This window comes from Danio rerio, chromosome 5, assembly GCF_052040795.2.
Source record: "Danio rerio strain M-AB ecotype USA chromosome 5, GRCz13ab, whole genome shotgun sequence".
Classification (NCBI taxonomy): domain Eukaryota; kingdom Metazoa; phylum Chordata; class Actinopteri; order Cypriniformes; family Danionidae; genus Danio; species Danio rerio.
Genome location: NC_141025.1, coordinates 3,338,016 through 3,355,000, shown reverse-complemented (window position 1 = coordinate 3,355,000; position 16,985 = coordinate 3,338,016). Strand labels below are relative to the sequence as shown.

The following is a 16,985-nucleotide window of genomic DNA, read 5'->3' as shown; positions in this document are numbered from 1 at the left end:
AGGACCAGAGGGGTTATATTGGTGCCGTGACCCGGATGGGAGTGAGGTTTAGGGGGGTGAGTGTAACGGAGGCCAGCTAGTAAGTGCTGTGCAGGTAAACCTCACTTCTCTGAGCCTCCGTGGTAGAGCAACCGACTCCCAAGCAAAAAGTCGCCAGTTTGATTCTAGCTTGAAGCGGTTAGGATGGTGTAGGACCAGCGGGGTTACACCAGCTGTTGTTTTCTTCATTCATTTATTCATTTTCTTGTCGGCTTAGTCCCTTTATTAATCTGGGGTTGCCACAGCGGAATGAACCGCCAACTTATCCAGCAAGTTTTTACGCAGCGGATGCCCTTCCAGCCATTTCCAGCAATTGTTCTTAGATAGTTTGATTTGATTGTTCTTGATTTATGTCAATAATCGAAGATTTTGTGAAACTATTTTGTAAATTTCCTACTTTAATTATATGAACATCTCATTTTTAATCAGAAATATGCATATGCAACTGAATTTGTTCAACTTTAAAAGTGATTTTCTTAATATTTTAAAAAACAGTTTTACACCCTCTGATAATTCCAGACTTTGCATATGATTGCATAATGTTTTAAATTATTATTATTATTTTTTTCCTTTTTTAGTTATTCTTTTAACATGTATACTTACCGGCCACTTTATTAGGTACACCTTACTAGTACCGGGTTGGACCCCCTTTTGCCTTTAGAGCTGCCTTTATAATGGTCAAATATTCAATTCAATTCAATTTTCTGCGTCTTTTTTGCATCCAAGATGGATAGCATACTTCGTAATTTAGCGATATTTCTCAGCTGAAAGAAGGCAGTTTTTGTGACATGGGATATATGGTTTTCAAAAATGAAATTGCTGCCTATTACGACACCCAGATCTTTTATAGTAGCGCTAGCGTAACTTTTAAAAGTAGCATTACTTGCCCAAAATTGAAAAGCTGTCCTTTTTAGAAGTACTCAAGAGTTGTGTCACACTATGAAAGGCTGATGCGTTTATGTGCAATCTGCAAAAATTTGTGATCATTTAAGATCTCTTTTAATCATTTTTATTATTATTAAGAATAATTTATTTACTTATTATTTTGTTTATAATTATTTATTTATTTATTTTTTACCTTTTTTAGTTATTCTTTTAACACGTAAACTTACCGGCCACTTTATTAGGTACACCTTAGGTACCAACTTACATGGGAGCACCTCTGATAATTCCAGACTTTGCATATGATTGCATAATGTTTTAAATTATTATTATTTTTTTTTTCCTTTTTTAGTTATTCTTTTAACATGTATACTTACCGGCCACTTTATTAGGTACACCTTACTAGTACCGGGTTGGACCCCCTTTTGCCTTTAGAACTGCCTTTATAATGGTCAAATATTCAATTCAATTCAATTTTCTGCGTGTTTGCTGCAACTGAGATAGATAGCATACTTCGTAATTTAGCGATATTTCTCAGATGAAAGAGGGCAGCTTTTGTGACATGGGATATATGATTTTCAAAAGTTAGATTGCTGTCTGATATGACACCCAGATCTTTTATAGTAGCACTAATGCTAACTTTGTACCCCTCTAATTGTAGATTGAGTTGCGAGATCTGCTGTGTACAGGATTTGGGCACAATAAGTAATAATTCTCTTTTATCTGAGTTTAAGAGAAGAAAATTGTTGGTCATCCAGTCTTTAACATCTTTAATACACTCAGTTAGCTTAGACAGTTCAGACGTCTCGTCAGGTTTAGTTGAAATATATAACTGAGTATCATCTGCATAGCAGTGAAAGCTGATCCCATGTCTTCTAATAATGTCTCCCAGTGGCAGCATGTAAATTGTAAACAGCAAAGGGCCTAAAACTGATCCTTGAGGCACCCCATACTTTACTGGGCTGACTTGTGAAGGCTGTCCATTAAGATTCACAAACTGGTAACGGTCAGTTAAGTATGACTTAAACCATTGTAGAGCCTGTCCCTGGACACCTGTAGACTTTAAGCGATCTATGAGGATATTGTGGTCAATGGTGTCAAATGCAGCACTGAGATCAGGTAGAACTGATAGTGAGACGCACCCTCGGTCAGCAGCTAAGAGCAGATCATTGGTTATTTTCACTAATGCGGTTTCTGTACTGTGATGAGCCCTGAAACCTGACTAAACATCATCTAATCCTAACAAGCAAATATCAATGGAAGCTTATCTATTCAGCTTTCAGCTTTTATATTGATTTTTTTCATATATTTCCCACACAATGTTTAACATATTCAGGAAATTTTCACAGTATTTCCTATAATATTTTGTTCTTCTGGAGAAAGTCTTATTTGTTTTATTTCTGATAGAATAAAAGCAGTTTCTAATTTTTTTTAAAGCATTTTAAGGAATATAATTATGCAATATTTGTTTTGGATTGTCTCCAGAACAAACCACTGTTGTACAATAACTTGCCTAATTCCCCTAACTTACCCCTAATTAACCTAGTTAAGCCTTTAAATGTCATTTTAAGCTGAATACTAGTATCTTGAAGAATATCTAGTCTAATATTATTTACTGTCATCATGGTGAAGATAAAAGAAATAAGTTATTGGTAATGAGTTATCAGCCCGGGAGTCACAAACTCAACCTGTATCTTATAATTCAGTTACAAAATGTTTCTTTGCTATTTTCTTTAAGAAATGTTTTGCACCACACAGTGCTCTCAGACCTCACACTGACTGATTTTTGCTGTTTTTGGTGCAGTTGCGTGACGGAAGCTCATTGGCTGATCCAGTGGTACTGGTGACATCATCAGACGCAGAAGAGCTAATGGGACTCGTCAACAAGAATGAAGAAGCAATGGTCTACATCGATATTATGATTGATTCTCCAACCTGGGTGAGTTATAAATCCATATTTAATAAGTGCTGGAAAGATTACCGAAAAATCACACTCAAGTAAAAGTAGCATTAATTGCCCAAACATGTAGTGTAAACAGAGTAAAAGTGGCTGTTGTAAATATTACTCAAAGTATGAATGAAAAGCTGTCCTTTTTAGAAGTACTCAGGAGTTGTCTCACTGTGAAAGGCTGATGCATTTATGTGCAATCTGCACAAATTTGTGCAGTTTCACACATTTGAGATCTCTTTTAATCATTTTTATTATTATTAAGAATAACTTATTTACTTTTTATTTGGTTTATATATATATATATATATATATATATATATATATATATATATATATATATATATATATATATATATATATATTTTATTAAATTTTTTTTTTTTTTTTTTTTTACCTTTTTTAGTTATTTTTTTAACACGTACACTTACCGGCCACTTTATTAGGTACACCTTACTAGTACCGGGTTGGACCCCTTTTGCCTTCAGAATTGCCTTAATTCTTTTATGGAGATTCAACAAGCTACTGGAAATATTCCTCAGAGATTTTGCTTTTGATGGACTTGGTCAGCAGCAATACTCAGGTAGGCTGTGGCGTTGACACAATGCTCAATTGGTACTAATGAGCCCAAAGTGTGTCAAGAACATATCCCCCGCACCACTACACCACCACCAGCAGCCTGAACCGCTGATACAAGGCAGGATGGATCCATGATTTCATGTTGTTGATACCAAATTCTGACCCGAGCATCCGAATGTGTCAGCAGAAATGGAGACTCATCAGAGCAGGCAACGTTTCTCCAATCTTCTATTGTCCAGTTTTGGTGAGTCTGTGTGAATTGTAGCCTCAGTTTCCTGTTCTTAGCTGACAGGAGCGGCACCCGGTGTGCTCTTCTGCTGCTGTAGCCCATCCGCCTCAAGGTTGGACGTGTTGTGTGTTCAGAGATGCTCTTCTGCAGACCTCGGCTGTAACGAGTGCTTATTTGAGTTACTGTTGCCTTTCTATCAGCTGGAACCAGTCTGGCCATTCTCCTCTGACCTCTGGCATCAACAAGGCATTTGCTTCCACAGAACTGCCGTTCACTGGATATTTGCTCCATTTCGGACCACTCAGTAAACCCTAGAGATGGTTGTGCATGAAAATCCCAGTAGATCAGCAGACCAGCCTATCTGACACCAACAACCATGCCACTTTCAAAGTCACCTAAATCCCCTTTCTTCCCCATTCTGATGCTGGCTTTAAACTGCAGCAGATCGTCTTGACCATGTCTATATTGTTGCTGCCATGTGATTGGCTGATTAGACTTTTGCGTTAACAAGCAGTTGGCCAGGTGTACCTAATAAAGTGGCCGGTGCATGTAAGTTTCATTTTGTTAAATCGAGCTGAGCTAAATAAAAAACGTAAAAATATGTATATATTAAGAAAAGTAGCTTTTATAAGTTTAAAACTACTATAAAAACCCGGTTAATCCCTCTTTTTAAAGTTTTTTTTTTAAATTTCATATCAGCTTTGCATCGGCAGGTAGCATATTCAGCAAGCATCTGGATGTTTGTTAGGTAAATATAAGAAAATAAATCAGGTTTGATATCAGAGAGTGGAATATGATACTGAAATATTTCATCTTTTTGCAGCGATATCTGACTTATTGCAACAAGTAAAACCAATAGGATCTGCAAACTGAGATTTGTCCAGAATAACAGTGTGACTTTGTTAAAGTCTTTCGGGTTATGGGATGCTCAGCCTTGATATTATGAAGCATTTGTTGTGTTTTCAGCCTCACTATGATGTTGGCATCCTGTTGACCGTGGTTCTGGTTGTGTTGGCCATCATCGTGATTTTTGCTCTGCGTTTCCGCTGCCGCTCCAACAGAACCTGGGTAGGAAAACACTCACCAACTTACTTAAAACCATGAACACACTAATGCACTGAAAAAAAAACAGATTGGGTTCACTGGATTTACTCAATTGTTCTAAGGTAAGTGATTGCAAACTATTTATGTAGGCTGAATGTAAACCAGCAAATTCAATTTAGTCAACTTTATTTGTTTGTTTAAATTCAGCCCAGATCAGTTAAAAGGACAGAGAGAGATGAAGGAGTGTGTTTTCTACAGGTGGTTTGTCAAACCCACTCACCTGTATGAGGCACACTCAGAATTGCATAATGTTTTGAGGTGCACCCAACCTCTTTTTATTTGATTCCCAGGACTCCGTGCACCAGCAGACCATGCGTGCCATCAGCCGTTTGGAGACGCGCACGTACAGCTCTGGTTCTCAGCGTTCCCGAATCGCTCCGGGCTCCAACAGCAGCTCCAGCTCCAGCCCAATCTGTGCCATCTGCCTGGAGGAATTCATGGATGGACAGGTTAGAGGAGAGATGAAAGCGAGCACGGATCAGGCATAAAAGCGCGTACTGCTTATGAGATGTTTTGAAGTTCACCATTGGCATGTGCAATATCTCGTTGTCTCTGGCAGGACTTGAGAATCATCTCCTGTGCTCATGAGTTTCATAAGGAGTGTGTGGATCCCTGGCTCCTCCAGCACCGAACCTGCCCACTGTGCATGCACAACATCATGGGTAAACTGCCTCAGGGTACATATTTATTTCTCCACTAATACTGTTATTGTAGAGCTTGCGCTGTATTGGAATTCCTCTTCTGTATTGCGATGCATTGGCCCGAGCATTTATGTCTGCTTTTAGTTTTGAAAGCGTTCATTGAAACGCATGCAACTGATGTTTTTAAAGCATTATGCTGTTCAGGCTATGTCCACATTTATCCAGAAATGCTTGAAAGGAGGATTTGAGTTTCAAAACATGTTAGCATTTACAGTTTCACTGTTTCTTTACATGTGTAAAACTGCGGATAGGGAGTCCAGACATGGAGTAATAATCAGATAACTGAATAAATAAATATCTACAGCAATTTACATAAGTAAATAAAAAGACCCAGTGATGGGCTAAAAAAAAATCTGTGGAAATCTGCACACTAGCCATCACTCACTGATGCACTAAAAATCAGCATTGATGCAACTGTCTTCATGTTTTGCCAAAATAGCCAAAAAAGGTCTTGTGTAGCTAGTACTTAAAAGTCTAAAGTCAGGGATTGTTAGATTATGCTTAAGAAACCCTGTTGAGCAATGGTCTCAAATGGTCTCAAACTCAATTCCTGTAGGGCCGCAGCTCTGCATAGTTTAAGCTTCAACCACCTCCAACTCCTGCTTAATAGTCTCTAGTTGTCTTGAACACCTTGGGCTCTATTTTGACGGTCCAAAACGCAGGTACAAACACTTTCAGGGTGTGTCAGAATGCATTTTTACTAATATAAGGACGAAAAAATCCGCTTTGCGCCGTGGTGCATGGTCTAAAAGGGTTGAGTTTATTTTCTTAATGAGTTATAGGTGTGTTTTGAGAATAAACCAATTAGAGTCTCATCTCCCATTCCCTTTATGAGCCAGCTGCGTCACGCCATAAGCGCATTTGCTATTCACATGATGTAAAGTAAGTGGAAGTGGAAAAACTGAGCATTTCACGAGCAAGAAAACAGTTAAACAGAGCATCTACTGCGTGAGAATGAGAGATAAAGGATCTACTTTCACTTTCGCTCTCGTGGATAGGGAAACCTTTACGCACAGACATCAATTAGCCTATAAATAATTAATTTCGTTTGTTAAGCGCAAAGATTTGTTTCTAAACTATTTCTAAATTCAGTTCTAATTTCCAGCAAATTAATAAATGAACAATAATAATGAAGTGTGCTCAAAAACCTGAGTTATATCCTAAAACACATGCTGTGCCCCATATAGTCTAAAAGCTGCAGGTGAACAAATCTAAGCTTGTTTTTAATAAAACAAATATAAATATGGATATAATAAATAATACTGCTAATAATAAGGCAAGGCAAGTTTATTTATATAGCACATTTCATACACAGTGGCAATTTAACGTGCTTTACATAAACAGGAATAAAAAAGACAAGTTTAGGACATAAAATGCAGACAATAAAAATTATTAAAAACAGACAAAAACAATTTAAAATGTGTTAAAATAGGTTATAAAAGAATGAAAAAGAAAACGAAAAAACATAATAGTGCGATCTGTCGGATGCAGCACAGTGCTCATACAGTAAAGGCACAGCTAAACAGATGTGTTTTCAGTCTTGATTTGACCATGCCTAATGTTGGAGCACATCTGATCATTTCTGGAAGCTAATAATAATAACATTATACAAAAGTAAATTGTTATGAATGAACTGAAAAAGCCTCCCGAGATGAAGAAGACATAAAAGCAGTGATTTTTCATATTTATGTAGGCTAGAAAATAATAATTTTTGTAATATTTTAATTCTTTATATTTATATTCTATATCTATTCTTATTATATCCTATATATATCCTTAATATTTACATGTTTTCATAAGTAAAGATATTTGCCTATTGCTCTCTTGTGTGTATTAAGCAGTGTGTAAGCGAGGCTCAACTCTGCGCTGGAGTTTAGAGCGGGTTTGTTTTGGTCTATTGAAAAATCTATTATAGTTTCTCAAAATAGCAACGCGCCAGCAGTGCGCCTCAGAACACCTTTCTTTTTAGACCAGAACGCCTATGGGCGCACAAATGAGCGCTAATGCATTTGCTATTTAAACAGTGTAGCACAACGCCTCAAAACCACTCTTGCCAAGCTGAAACTACCAAAAAACCATTGCGTCGCGCCTTGCGCCACATTGCGCCGGGTGTATGATAGGGCCCCTTGACTAGTTGGATCAGCAGTGTTTTATTACAGTTGAAGCAAAACTGTGCAGAGCTGCTGCCCTCAAGGAATCCAGACCTGTGCTGTAGAGTCAAACATACAATAAAAATGATCTGGATAAATGTGAATGTAGCCTAGGTATACATTTCCACGTCTTTCCTTTCAAAATTGCCTTTGAGTACCAAATGTTTGAGCACCAAATATCCTCTCCATCAGGTTCAGACCTGGCATCCCGTCAGCCCCAAAGGAGTCGACTGCCACCCCCTCCACCCGAACACAGTCAGGCCTTCCTCCTTCCCCATCACTACTCAAACCAGCACCCGTTCCCCCAACACCACGTCCCTTTTTCCCTGCGGCATCATCATCCCCGCACCCCTGGACCATTACCTCAAATGGGTCACTATGGCAACTCTCCCCCCGTTCATCCAAGCACTCTCCATTGCTTTCCTAGCAGACCTTTGGGAGCAAGTTGTGCGTACCATCCAGATTCCCATCATGGACGTACACAAAAAACAAGTACGCACAATTGTCGGTCCGTAGGGCATCACTATGCAACTCCTAGGCGATCATGTCTACGTTGTCCCGGAGCAGCCATACGGAGCGCTTCAGGTTCTCGAGTGCATCATATTACATCATCCGCAAACCATATAACTCATCATCATCATCTTCTTCCTCGTGCTGGAGCTTCACACAGTCGAAACGACGATGGCAGCTGCTCGGGAGGGAGTTATCATACGGAGCGTAGCGGTTATCTTGCTGACGGGCCCGCTAGTGACTCCAGCTCCGGATCTTGCCACGGTTCTTCCAGCGACTCCGTGTTGAACTGTACTGATGTCAGTCTGCAGGGGGTCTATGGCAGCTGGTCTACTTTTCGTAGCTCACTCAGTAGTGACTATGACCCATTTGTGTACTACGGACCAGGAACAGCAGCTCGTAGAGGGAGCATGGAGGCCACGCAGAGACCTCGATCCCTGGACTCTGTGGTAAACCGCGCTGGAGATCCCAGTGCTGGCTGTTCAGAAGAGCAGCAGCAGGTGGCTGTATTCAGTCACGTTCACTATCACAGGTATGATGGTATCTGATTATCTTATTGCGATTGATCAAGCGTTTCTTAATGCTTATATAGTTCCAATCCCTCGATTCTCAAGCCCTACAGAGTACGATTACGATAGTATCAGATTTTCTTATTGAGATTAATTTAGATTTTCTCAATCCCTGTCCTCACAGCATGCTGATTTGCATATTTTGCATGGCTGTATCTATAATCAGAGCAGTTGTGGCCTAATGGTTAGGGAGTTGCACTTATAATTGGAAGGTATCACAATCATAGGCACAATTATGACGGCATCTGTATCAGATTTTCCTGTTGCAATTATTACAGCATTTCACAATCCCTGTCCTCACATCCCACTGATTTGCATATTTTGTTAGGTTGTATCCAAAATTGCCCCTATATCCAGAATCTGGTCAGATGTGGCCTAATGGTTTGGGAGTTGAACTTGTAATCAAAAGATATCACTATCGCAGGTACGATTATAATGGTATCAGATTTTCTAGTAGAGGTTAATCCAGAGTTTCTCAGTCCTCACAGCCTACAGATCTGCATATTTTGCATGGCCGTTTCCAAATTCACCCCTATATCTGAATAGTTAAGGAGTTGCACTTGTAATCGAGAGGTTTCACTATCGCATGTACGACTATAATGGTCTCTGATTTTCTTATTGCAAAGAATCCAGTGTTTCTCAATCCCTGTCCTTATGACCCACTGATCTGCATATTTTACATGGCTCTATCCAAAATCGCCCCTATATCTGAAACCTATAACTGAATGCTTGGGGAGTTGGACTTGTTATCGAAAGGTATCACTATCACATGTATGACGGTATCAGATTTTGATATTTGCGAGTAATCTCGTGTTTCTCAATCCCTGTTCTTGCACCCCATTGATGTGTTTTTTTTTTTTTTTGCACGGCTCTATCTGAAATCGCCACTATATCCAAAATAGGGCAGTTGTGGCCTAAAGGTTAGAGAGTTGAACTTGTAATCAAAAGATATCACTATCGCAGGTACGATTATGATGGTATCAGATTTTCTAGTAGAGGTTATTCCAGAGTTTCTCAATCTCAATCCTCACAGCCTACAAATCTGCATATTTTGCATGGCTGTTTCCAAATTCACCCCTATATCCGAATAGTTAGGGAGTTGTGCTTGTAATCGAGTGGTATCACTATCGCATGTACGATTATGATGGTCTCTGATTTTCTTATTGCGAAGAATGCAGCATTTCTCAATCCATAGATAATCCCAATCACTCAATTTTCAAGGCCTAATGGTTAGTGAGTTGGACTTGAAAGATATCACTATCACAGGTACTATTATGACAATATCAGATTTTCTTGTCACGATTAATCCAGAGTTTCTCAATCCCTGTCCTTATGACCCACTGATCTGCATATTTTACATGGCTCTATCCAAAATCGCCCCTATATCTGAAACCTATAACTCAATGCTTGGGGAGTTGGACTTGTTATCGAAAGGTATCACTATCACATGTATGACGGTATCAGATTTTGGTGTTTGTGAGTAATCTCGTGTTTCTCAATCCCTGTTCTTGCACCCCATTGATCTGCTTATTTTGCATGGCTCTATCTGAAACCGCCACTATGTCCAAAATGGGGCAGTTGTGGCCTAAAGGTTAGAGAGTTGGACTTGTAATCAAAAGATATCACTATCACAGGTACGATTATGATGGTATCAGATTTTCTAGTAGAGGTTAATCCAGAGTTTCTCAATCTCAATCCTCACAGCCTACAAATCTGCATATTTTGGATGGCTGTTTCCAGATTCACCCCTATATCCGAATAGTTAGGGAGTTGTGCTTGTAATCGAGTGGTATCACTATCGCATGTACGATTATGATGGTGTCTGATTTTCTTATTGCGAAGAATGCAGCATTTCTCAATCCTTATATAATCTCAATCACTCAATTTTCAAGGCAAAATGATTAGTGAGTTGGACTTGAAAGATATCACTATCACAGGTACTATTATGACAATATCAGATTTTCTTGTCACAATTAATCCAGAGTTTCTCAATCCCTGTCCTTGTGCCCCTCTGATCTGCATATTTTACATGGCTCTATCCAAAATCGCCCCTATATCTGAAACCTATAACTCAATGCTTGGGGAGTTGGACTTGTTATCAAAAGGTATCACTTTCTCATGTATGACAGTATCAGATTTTGGTGTTTGCGAGTAATCTCGTGTTTCTCAATCCCTGTTCTTGCACTCCATTGATCTGCTTATTTTGCACGGCTCTATCTGAAATCGCCACTATATCCAAAATGGGGCAGTTGTGGCCTAAAGATTAGGGAGTTGCACTTGTAATTGAAAGATATCACTATCGCTGGTATAATTATGATGGTGTCAGATTTTCTAGTAGAGGTTAATCCTGAGTTTCTCAATCCTCACAGCCTACAAATCTACATATTTTGCATGGCTGTTTCCAGATTCACCCCTATATCCGAATAGTTAGGGAGTTGTGCTTGTAATCGAGTGGTATCACTATCGCATGTACGATTATGATGGTCTCTGATTTTCTTATTGCGAAGAATGCAGCATTTCTCAAGCCATAGATAATCCCAATCACTCAATTTTCAAGGCCTAATGGTTAGTGAGTTGGACTTGAAAGATATCACTATCACAGGTACTATTATGACAATATCAGATTTTCTTGTCACGATTAATCCAGAGTTTCTCAATCCCTGTCCTTATGACCCTCTGATCTGCATATTTTACATGGCTCTATCCAAAATCGCCCCTATAGCTAAAACCTATAACTCAATGCTTGGGGAGTTGGACTTGTTATCAAAAGGTATCACTTTCTCATGTATGATGGTATCAGATTTTGGTGTTTGCGAGTAATCTCGTGTTTCTCAATCCCTGTTCTTGCACCCCATTGATCTGCCTATTTTGCATTGCTCTATCTAAAATCGCCACTATATCCAAAATGGGGCAGTTGTGGCCTAAAGGTAATTGTAATTGTAATTGTAATTGAAATATATCACTATCACAGGTACGATTATGACAGTATTAGATTTTCTTGTTGTGATCTGTAATCCAGAGTTTCTCAATCCCTGTCCTCGCAAGCCAATAATCTGCATATTTTGCATGGCTGTATCTGGAATTGCCCCTATATCCGAAACTTATATCTAAATGGTTAGGGAGTTATTGAAAGGTATCACTATTACAGGTACGACTATGACGGTATCAAAATTTGTTGTTGAGATTAATCCCATGTTTCTCAATCCCTGTCCTTGCACCCCACTGATCTGCTTATTTTGCATGGCTGTATCTGAAATTGCCACTATATCGGAAATCAGGGCAGTTGTGGCCTAATGGTTTGGGAGTGCACTTGTAATTGTTAGGTATTAAGATCACAGGAACGATTATGATGGTATCTGTATCAGATTTTCTTGTTGCGGTTAAAAAAAACCCCTCTGTAATGCCGCGTTCACACCAGACGCGGAAGAAGCATCAAGCACAAGTGATTTACGCAATAAAACATTGAAGACGCAAATAGACATCCTGCACGAATAAGGCGGCTCAAAAGGTGCGACTGCTCAAGTTCGAAAATCTGAACATTCACACCGCGTTAACCAATCAGGAGCTTTCTCTTGTATGGGGCGTGCTTATGAGATAGCGCCTGTTGATGATGTCCCGGCGAAAAATCCTCTACAGTTGGACAATACTTGATAAAACTGGGCTCGGCTCAGTCAGAAGCACCGCTGAAAGCTTCCATCATCCAGGTTAAGTTTCTGGAGGAGTTTACAGAGCTGGTGCACATCTGAAAGGATCTAGTGGACTCAGACACGGCTCCAAATGAATCAACGCTGTTTTTCAGCCTTCTTAAAGCACATAAACAGCTATTTTATTAGCTCAATAAAATACATGTTAGCCATTTTGCTACGAAGCTACAATCACCAGGCAGACAGAAACCCTGCCCATGACATGAATCCGCATCTATTGCTCAGTGAATTTGACGCGTAAATGAAGCGAGTAAACTCAAAATGTTCACGCGTCTATTTACGCTCGAATAGCTCGATTCATCTGCGCGTACCACGTCTGATGTGAACCCAGCATAAAAGTTATAATAATAAATAATTATGTCAATATTGTGCATGTTCATTATCACAATATATTGAATAATTGAATACCTGCATATCTCTAATTGTCACTGTCATGATCCACTCAAAATACAGGACGTTGGTCACATGATGACATGTTATTTTGAAGCACCCACAAAATCACTATTGTGCATTACCATATATTAAATTATATGTCTAATTACAGGCATAGGCACCACTATTACGAGGACGGGGAACTCAATCAAGTGCCCGGACGAGTTTCTGATGAGGATCAAAATGCCACGTCCTCAAATACAGCAACTGGCGGCCCCTGCAACTCAAATAAAGACAAAGACTCCACTGCGGTTTGTCAGGTTCAGCACCAGTCCTGCCACTGCCCCAAAACAGACCTCAAAACGGTTGAGGAAAGTAACCCGGACCCTATTTCTGCATCTGTGGCTCCTTCTTTAACCTCTCCGTCCCCACCCTGTTGCCACAAATCCCCCGGATGGCCCCCTAGACGGAAAACAACCGGGTGTCCATCACCGGTTGTTCATTTCCATCAAAACTTGGACCTTCAGGATGATTGTAGCATTCATATCCACTATGGACAAGGAGCAGGGAGCTATTGCTGTACGCCACCACCGGATATAGCCCCAAAATTGGTGCCTGTACCACTGATTTTGGACTCGACGGGTATTCCCGAGTGGCCTTGCTGTGGTGGGACACATGTTGTATGGCAAAAGCAGGTACAACAGGCACATTCGGAGCCTCAGCTTTTAGGGCCCACTTCTGGAGTGGATAATAGACCCCTATGTAGGGCTCATTACAGCCCGGGGGACGAACTTCCAGTGGACGTTTGCCTGTACTGCCAAACTCTACACAACAGTCAGGGTGAGTACTGTGTGTCTGATTGACATGCTTTATTATAGTAGATGCACAATATTGAAAAATGTCTGATATTTATATTTATCTGATATTTATGTTTATCTGATATTTATATTTATCTGATATTTATGTTTATCTGATATTTATGTTTATCTGATATTTATGTTTATCTGATATTTATGTTTATCTGATATTTATATTTATCTGATATTTATGTTTATCTGATATTTATGTTTATCTGATATTTATATTTATCTGATATTTATATTTATCTGATATTTATGTTTATCTGATATTTATATTTATCTGATATTTATATTTATCTGATATTTATATTTATCTGATATTTATATTTATCTGATATTTATGTTTATCTGATATTTATATTTATCTGATATTTATATTTATCTGATATTTATATTTATCTGATATTTATGTTTATCTGATATTTATATTTATCTGATATTTATGTTTATCTGATATTTATATTTATCTGACATTTATATTTATCTGATATTTATGTTTATCTGATATTTATATTTATCTGATATTTATGTTTATCTGATATTTATATTTATCTGATATTTATATTTATCTGATATTTATGTTTATCTGATATTTATGTTTATCTGATATTTATATTTATCTGATATTTATATTTATCTGATATTTATATTTATCTGATATTTATGTTTATCTGATATTTATGTTTATCTGATATTTATGTTTATCTGATATTTATATTTATCTGATATTTATATTTATCTGATATTTATGTTTATCTGATATTTATATTTATCTGATATTTATGTTTATCTGATATTTATATTTATCTGATATTTATATTTATCTGATATTTATGTTTATCTGATATTTATGTTTATCTGATATTTATATTTATCTGATATTTATATTTATCTGATATTTATGTTTATCTGATATTTATGTTTATCTGATATTTATATTTATCTGATATTTATGTTTATCTGATATTTATATTTATCTGATATTTATGTTTATCTGATATTTATGTTTATCTGATATTTATGTTTATCTGATATTTATATTTATCTGATATTTATATTTATCTGATATTTATGTTTATCTGATATTTATGTTTATCTGATATTTATATTTATCTGATATTTATGTTTATCTGATATTTATATTTATCTGATATTTATATTTATCTGATATTTATGTTTATCTGATATTTATGTTTATCTGATATTTATATTTATCTGATATTTATGTTTATCTGATATTTATATTTATCTGATATTTATGTTTATCTGATATTTATGTTTATCTGATATTTATGTTTATCTGATATTTATATTTATCTGATATTTATATTTATCTGATATTTATATTTATCTGATATTTATGTTTATCTGATATTTATGTTTATCTGATATTTATATTTATCTGATATTTATGTTTATCTGATATTTATATTTATCTGATATTTATATTTATCTGATATTTATGTTTATCTGATATTTATATTTATCTGATATTTATGTTTATCTGATATTTATATTTATCTGATATTTATGTTTATCTGATATTTATATTTATCTGATATTTATGTTTATCTGATATTTATATTTATCTGATATTTATGTTTATCTGATATTTATATTTATCTGATATTTATATTTATCTGATATTTATATTTATCTGATATTTATGTTTATCTGATATTTATGTTTATCTGATATTTATATTTATCTGATATTTATGTTTATCTGATATTTATATTTATCTGATATTTATGTTTATCTGATATTTATGTTTATCTGATATTTATATTTATCTGATATTTATATTTATCTGATATTTATGTTTATCTGATATTTATATTTATCTGATATTTATGTTTATCTGATATTTATATTTATCTGATATTTATATTTATCTGATATTTATGTTTATCTGATATTTATGTTTATCTGATATTTATGTTTATCTGATATTTATGTTTATCTGATATTTATATTTATCTGATATTTATGTTTATCTGATATTTATGTTTATCTGATATTTATGTTTATCTGATATTTATATTTATCTGATATTTATATTTATCTGATATTTATATTTATCTGATATTTATGTTTATCTGATATTTATGTTTATCTGATATTTATATTTATCTGATATTTATATTTATCTGATATTTATGTTTATCTGATATTTATATTTATCTGATATTTATGTTTATCTGATATTTATATTTATCTGATATTTATGTTTATCTGATATTTATATTTATCTGATATTTATATTTATCTGATATTTATGTTTATCTGATATTTATATTTATTTGATATTTATGTTTATCTGATATTTATGTTTATCTGATATTTATGTTTATCTGATATTTATGTTTATCTGATATTTATATTTATCTGATATTTATATTTATCTGATATTTATATTTATCTGATATTTATGTTTATCTGATATTTATGTTTATCTGATATTTATGTTTATCTGATATTTATATTTATCTGATATTTATATTTATCTGATATTTATGTTTATCTGATATTTATGTTTATCTGATATTTATGTTTATCTGATATTTATATTTATCTGATATTTATATTTATCTGATATTTATGTTTATCTGATATTTATGTTTATCTGATATTTATATTTATCTGATATTTATGTTTATCTGATATTTATGTTTATCTGATATTTATATTTATCTGATATTTATATTTATCTGATATTTATGTTTATCTGATATTTATATTTATCTGATATTTATGTTTATCTGATATTTATATTTATCTGATATTTATGTTTATCTGATATTTATATTTATCTGATATTTATGTTTATCTGATATTTATATTTATCTGATATTTATGTTTATCTGATATTTATATTTATCTGATATTTATGTTTATCTGATATTTATATTTATCTGATATTTATATTTATCTGATATTTATGTTTATCTGATATTTATATTTATCTGATATTTATATTTATCTGATATTTATGTTTATCTGATATTTATATTTATCTGATATTTATGTTTATCTGATATTTATATTTATCTGATATTTATATTTATCTGATATTTATGTTTATCTGATATTTATGTTTATCTGATATTTATATTTATCTGATATTTATGTTTATCTGATATTTATGTTTATCTGATATTTATATTTATCTGATATTTATATTTATCTGATATTTATGTTTATCTGATATTTATATTTATCTGATATTTATGTTTATCTGATATTTATATTTATCTGATATTTATGTTTATCTGATATTTATATTTATCTGATATTTATATTTATCTGATATTTATGTTTATCTGATATTTATATTT

General features: G+C 34.9%; 1 protein-coding gene across 2 annotated transcripts in view; it reads left to right on the top strand.

The window, feature by feature from the left end:
- The window catches only part of rnf43 (ring finger protein 43), a 257,307-nt gene that overhangs the window by 229,994 nt on the left and 10,328 nt on the right, over positions 1-16,985 (top strand). Inside the window, exons 4-9 of one of the 2 annotated variants that reach the window (XM_087253165.1) lie at positions 2,726-2,860; positions 4,644-4,745; positions 5,072-5,230; positions 5,341-5,443; positions 7,825-8,674; positions 12,960-13,627. In XM_087253165.1, coding sequence (XP_087109291.1) covers positions 2,726-2,860; positions 4,644-4,745; positions 5,072-5,230; positions 5,341-5,443; positions 7,825-8,674; positions 12,960-13,627 — 2,017 coding nt within the window. Of the gene's footprint in view, positions 1-2,725; positions 2,861-4,643; positions 4,746-5,071; positions 5,231-5,340; positions 5,459-7,824; positions 8,675-12,959; positions 13,628-16,985 lie in introns of both variants that reach the window. The other variant, XM_087253164.1, reaches the window with a different exon arrangement.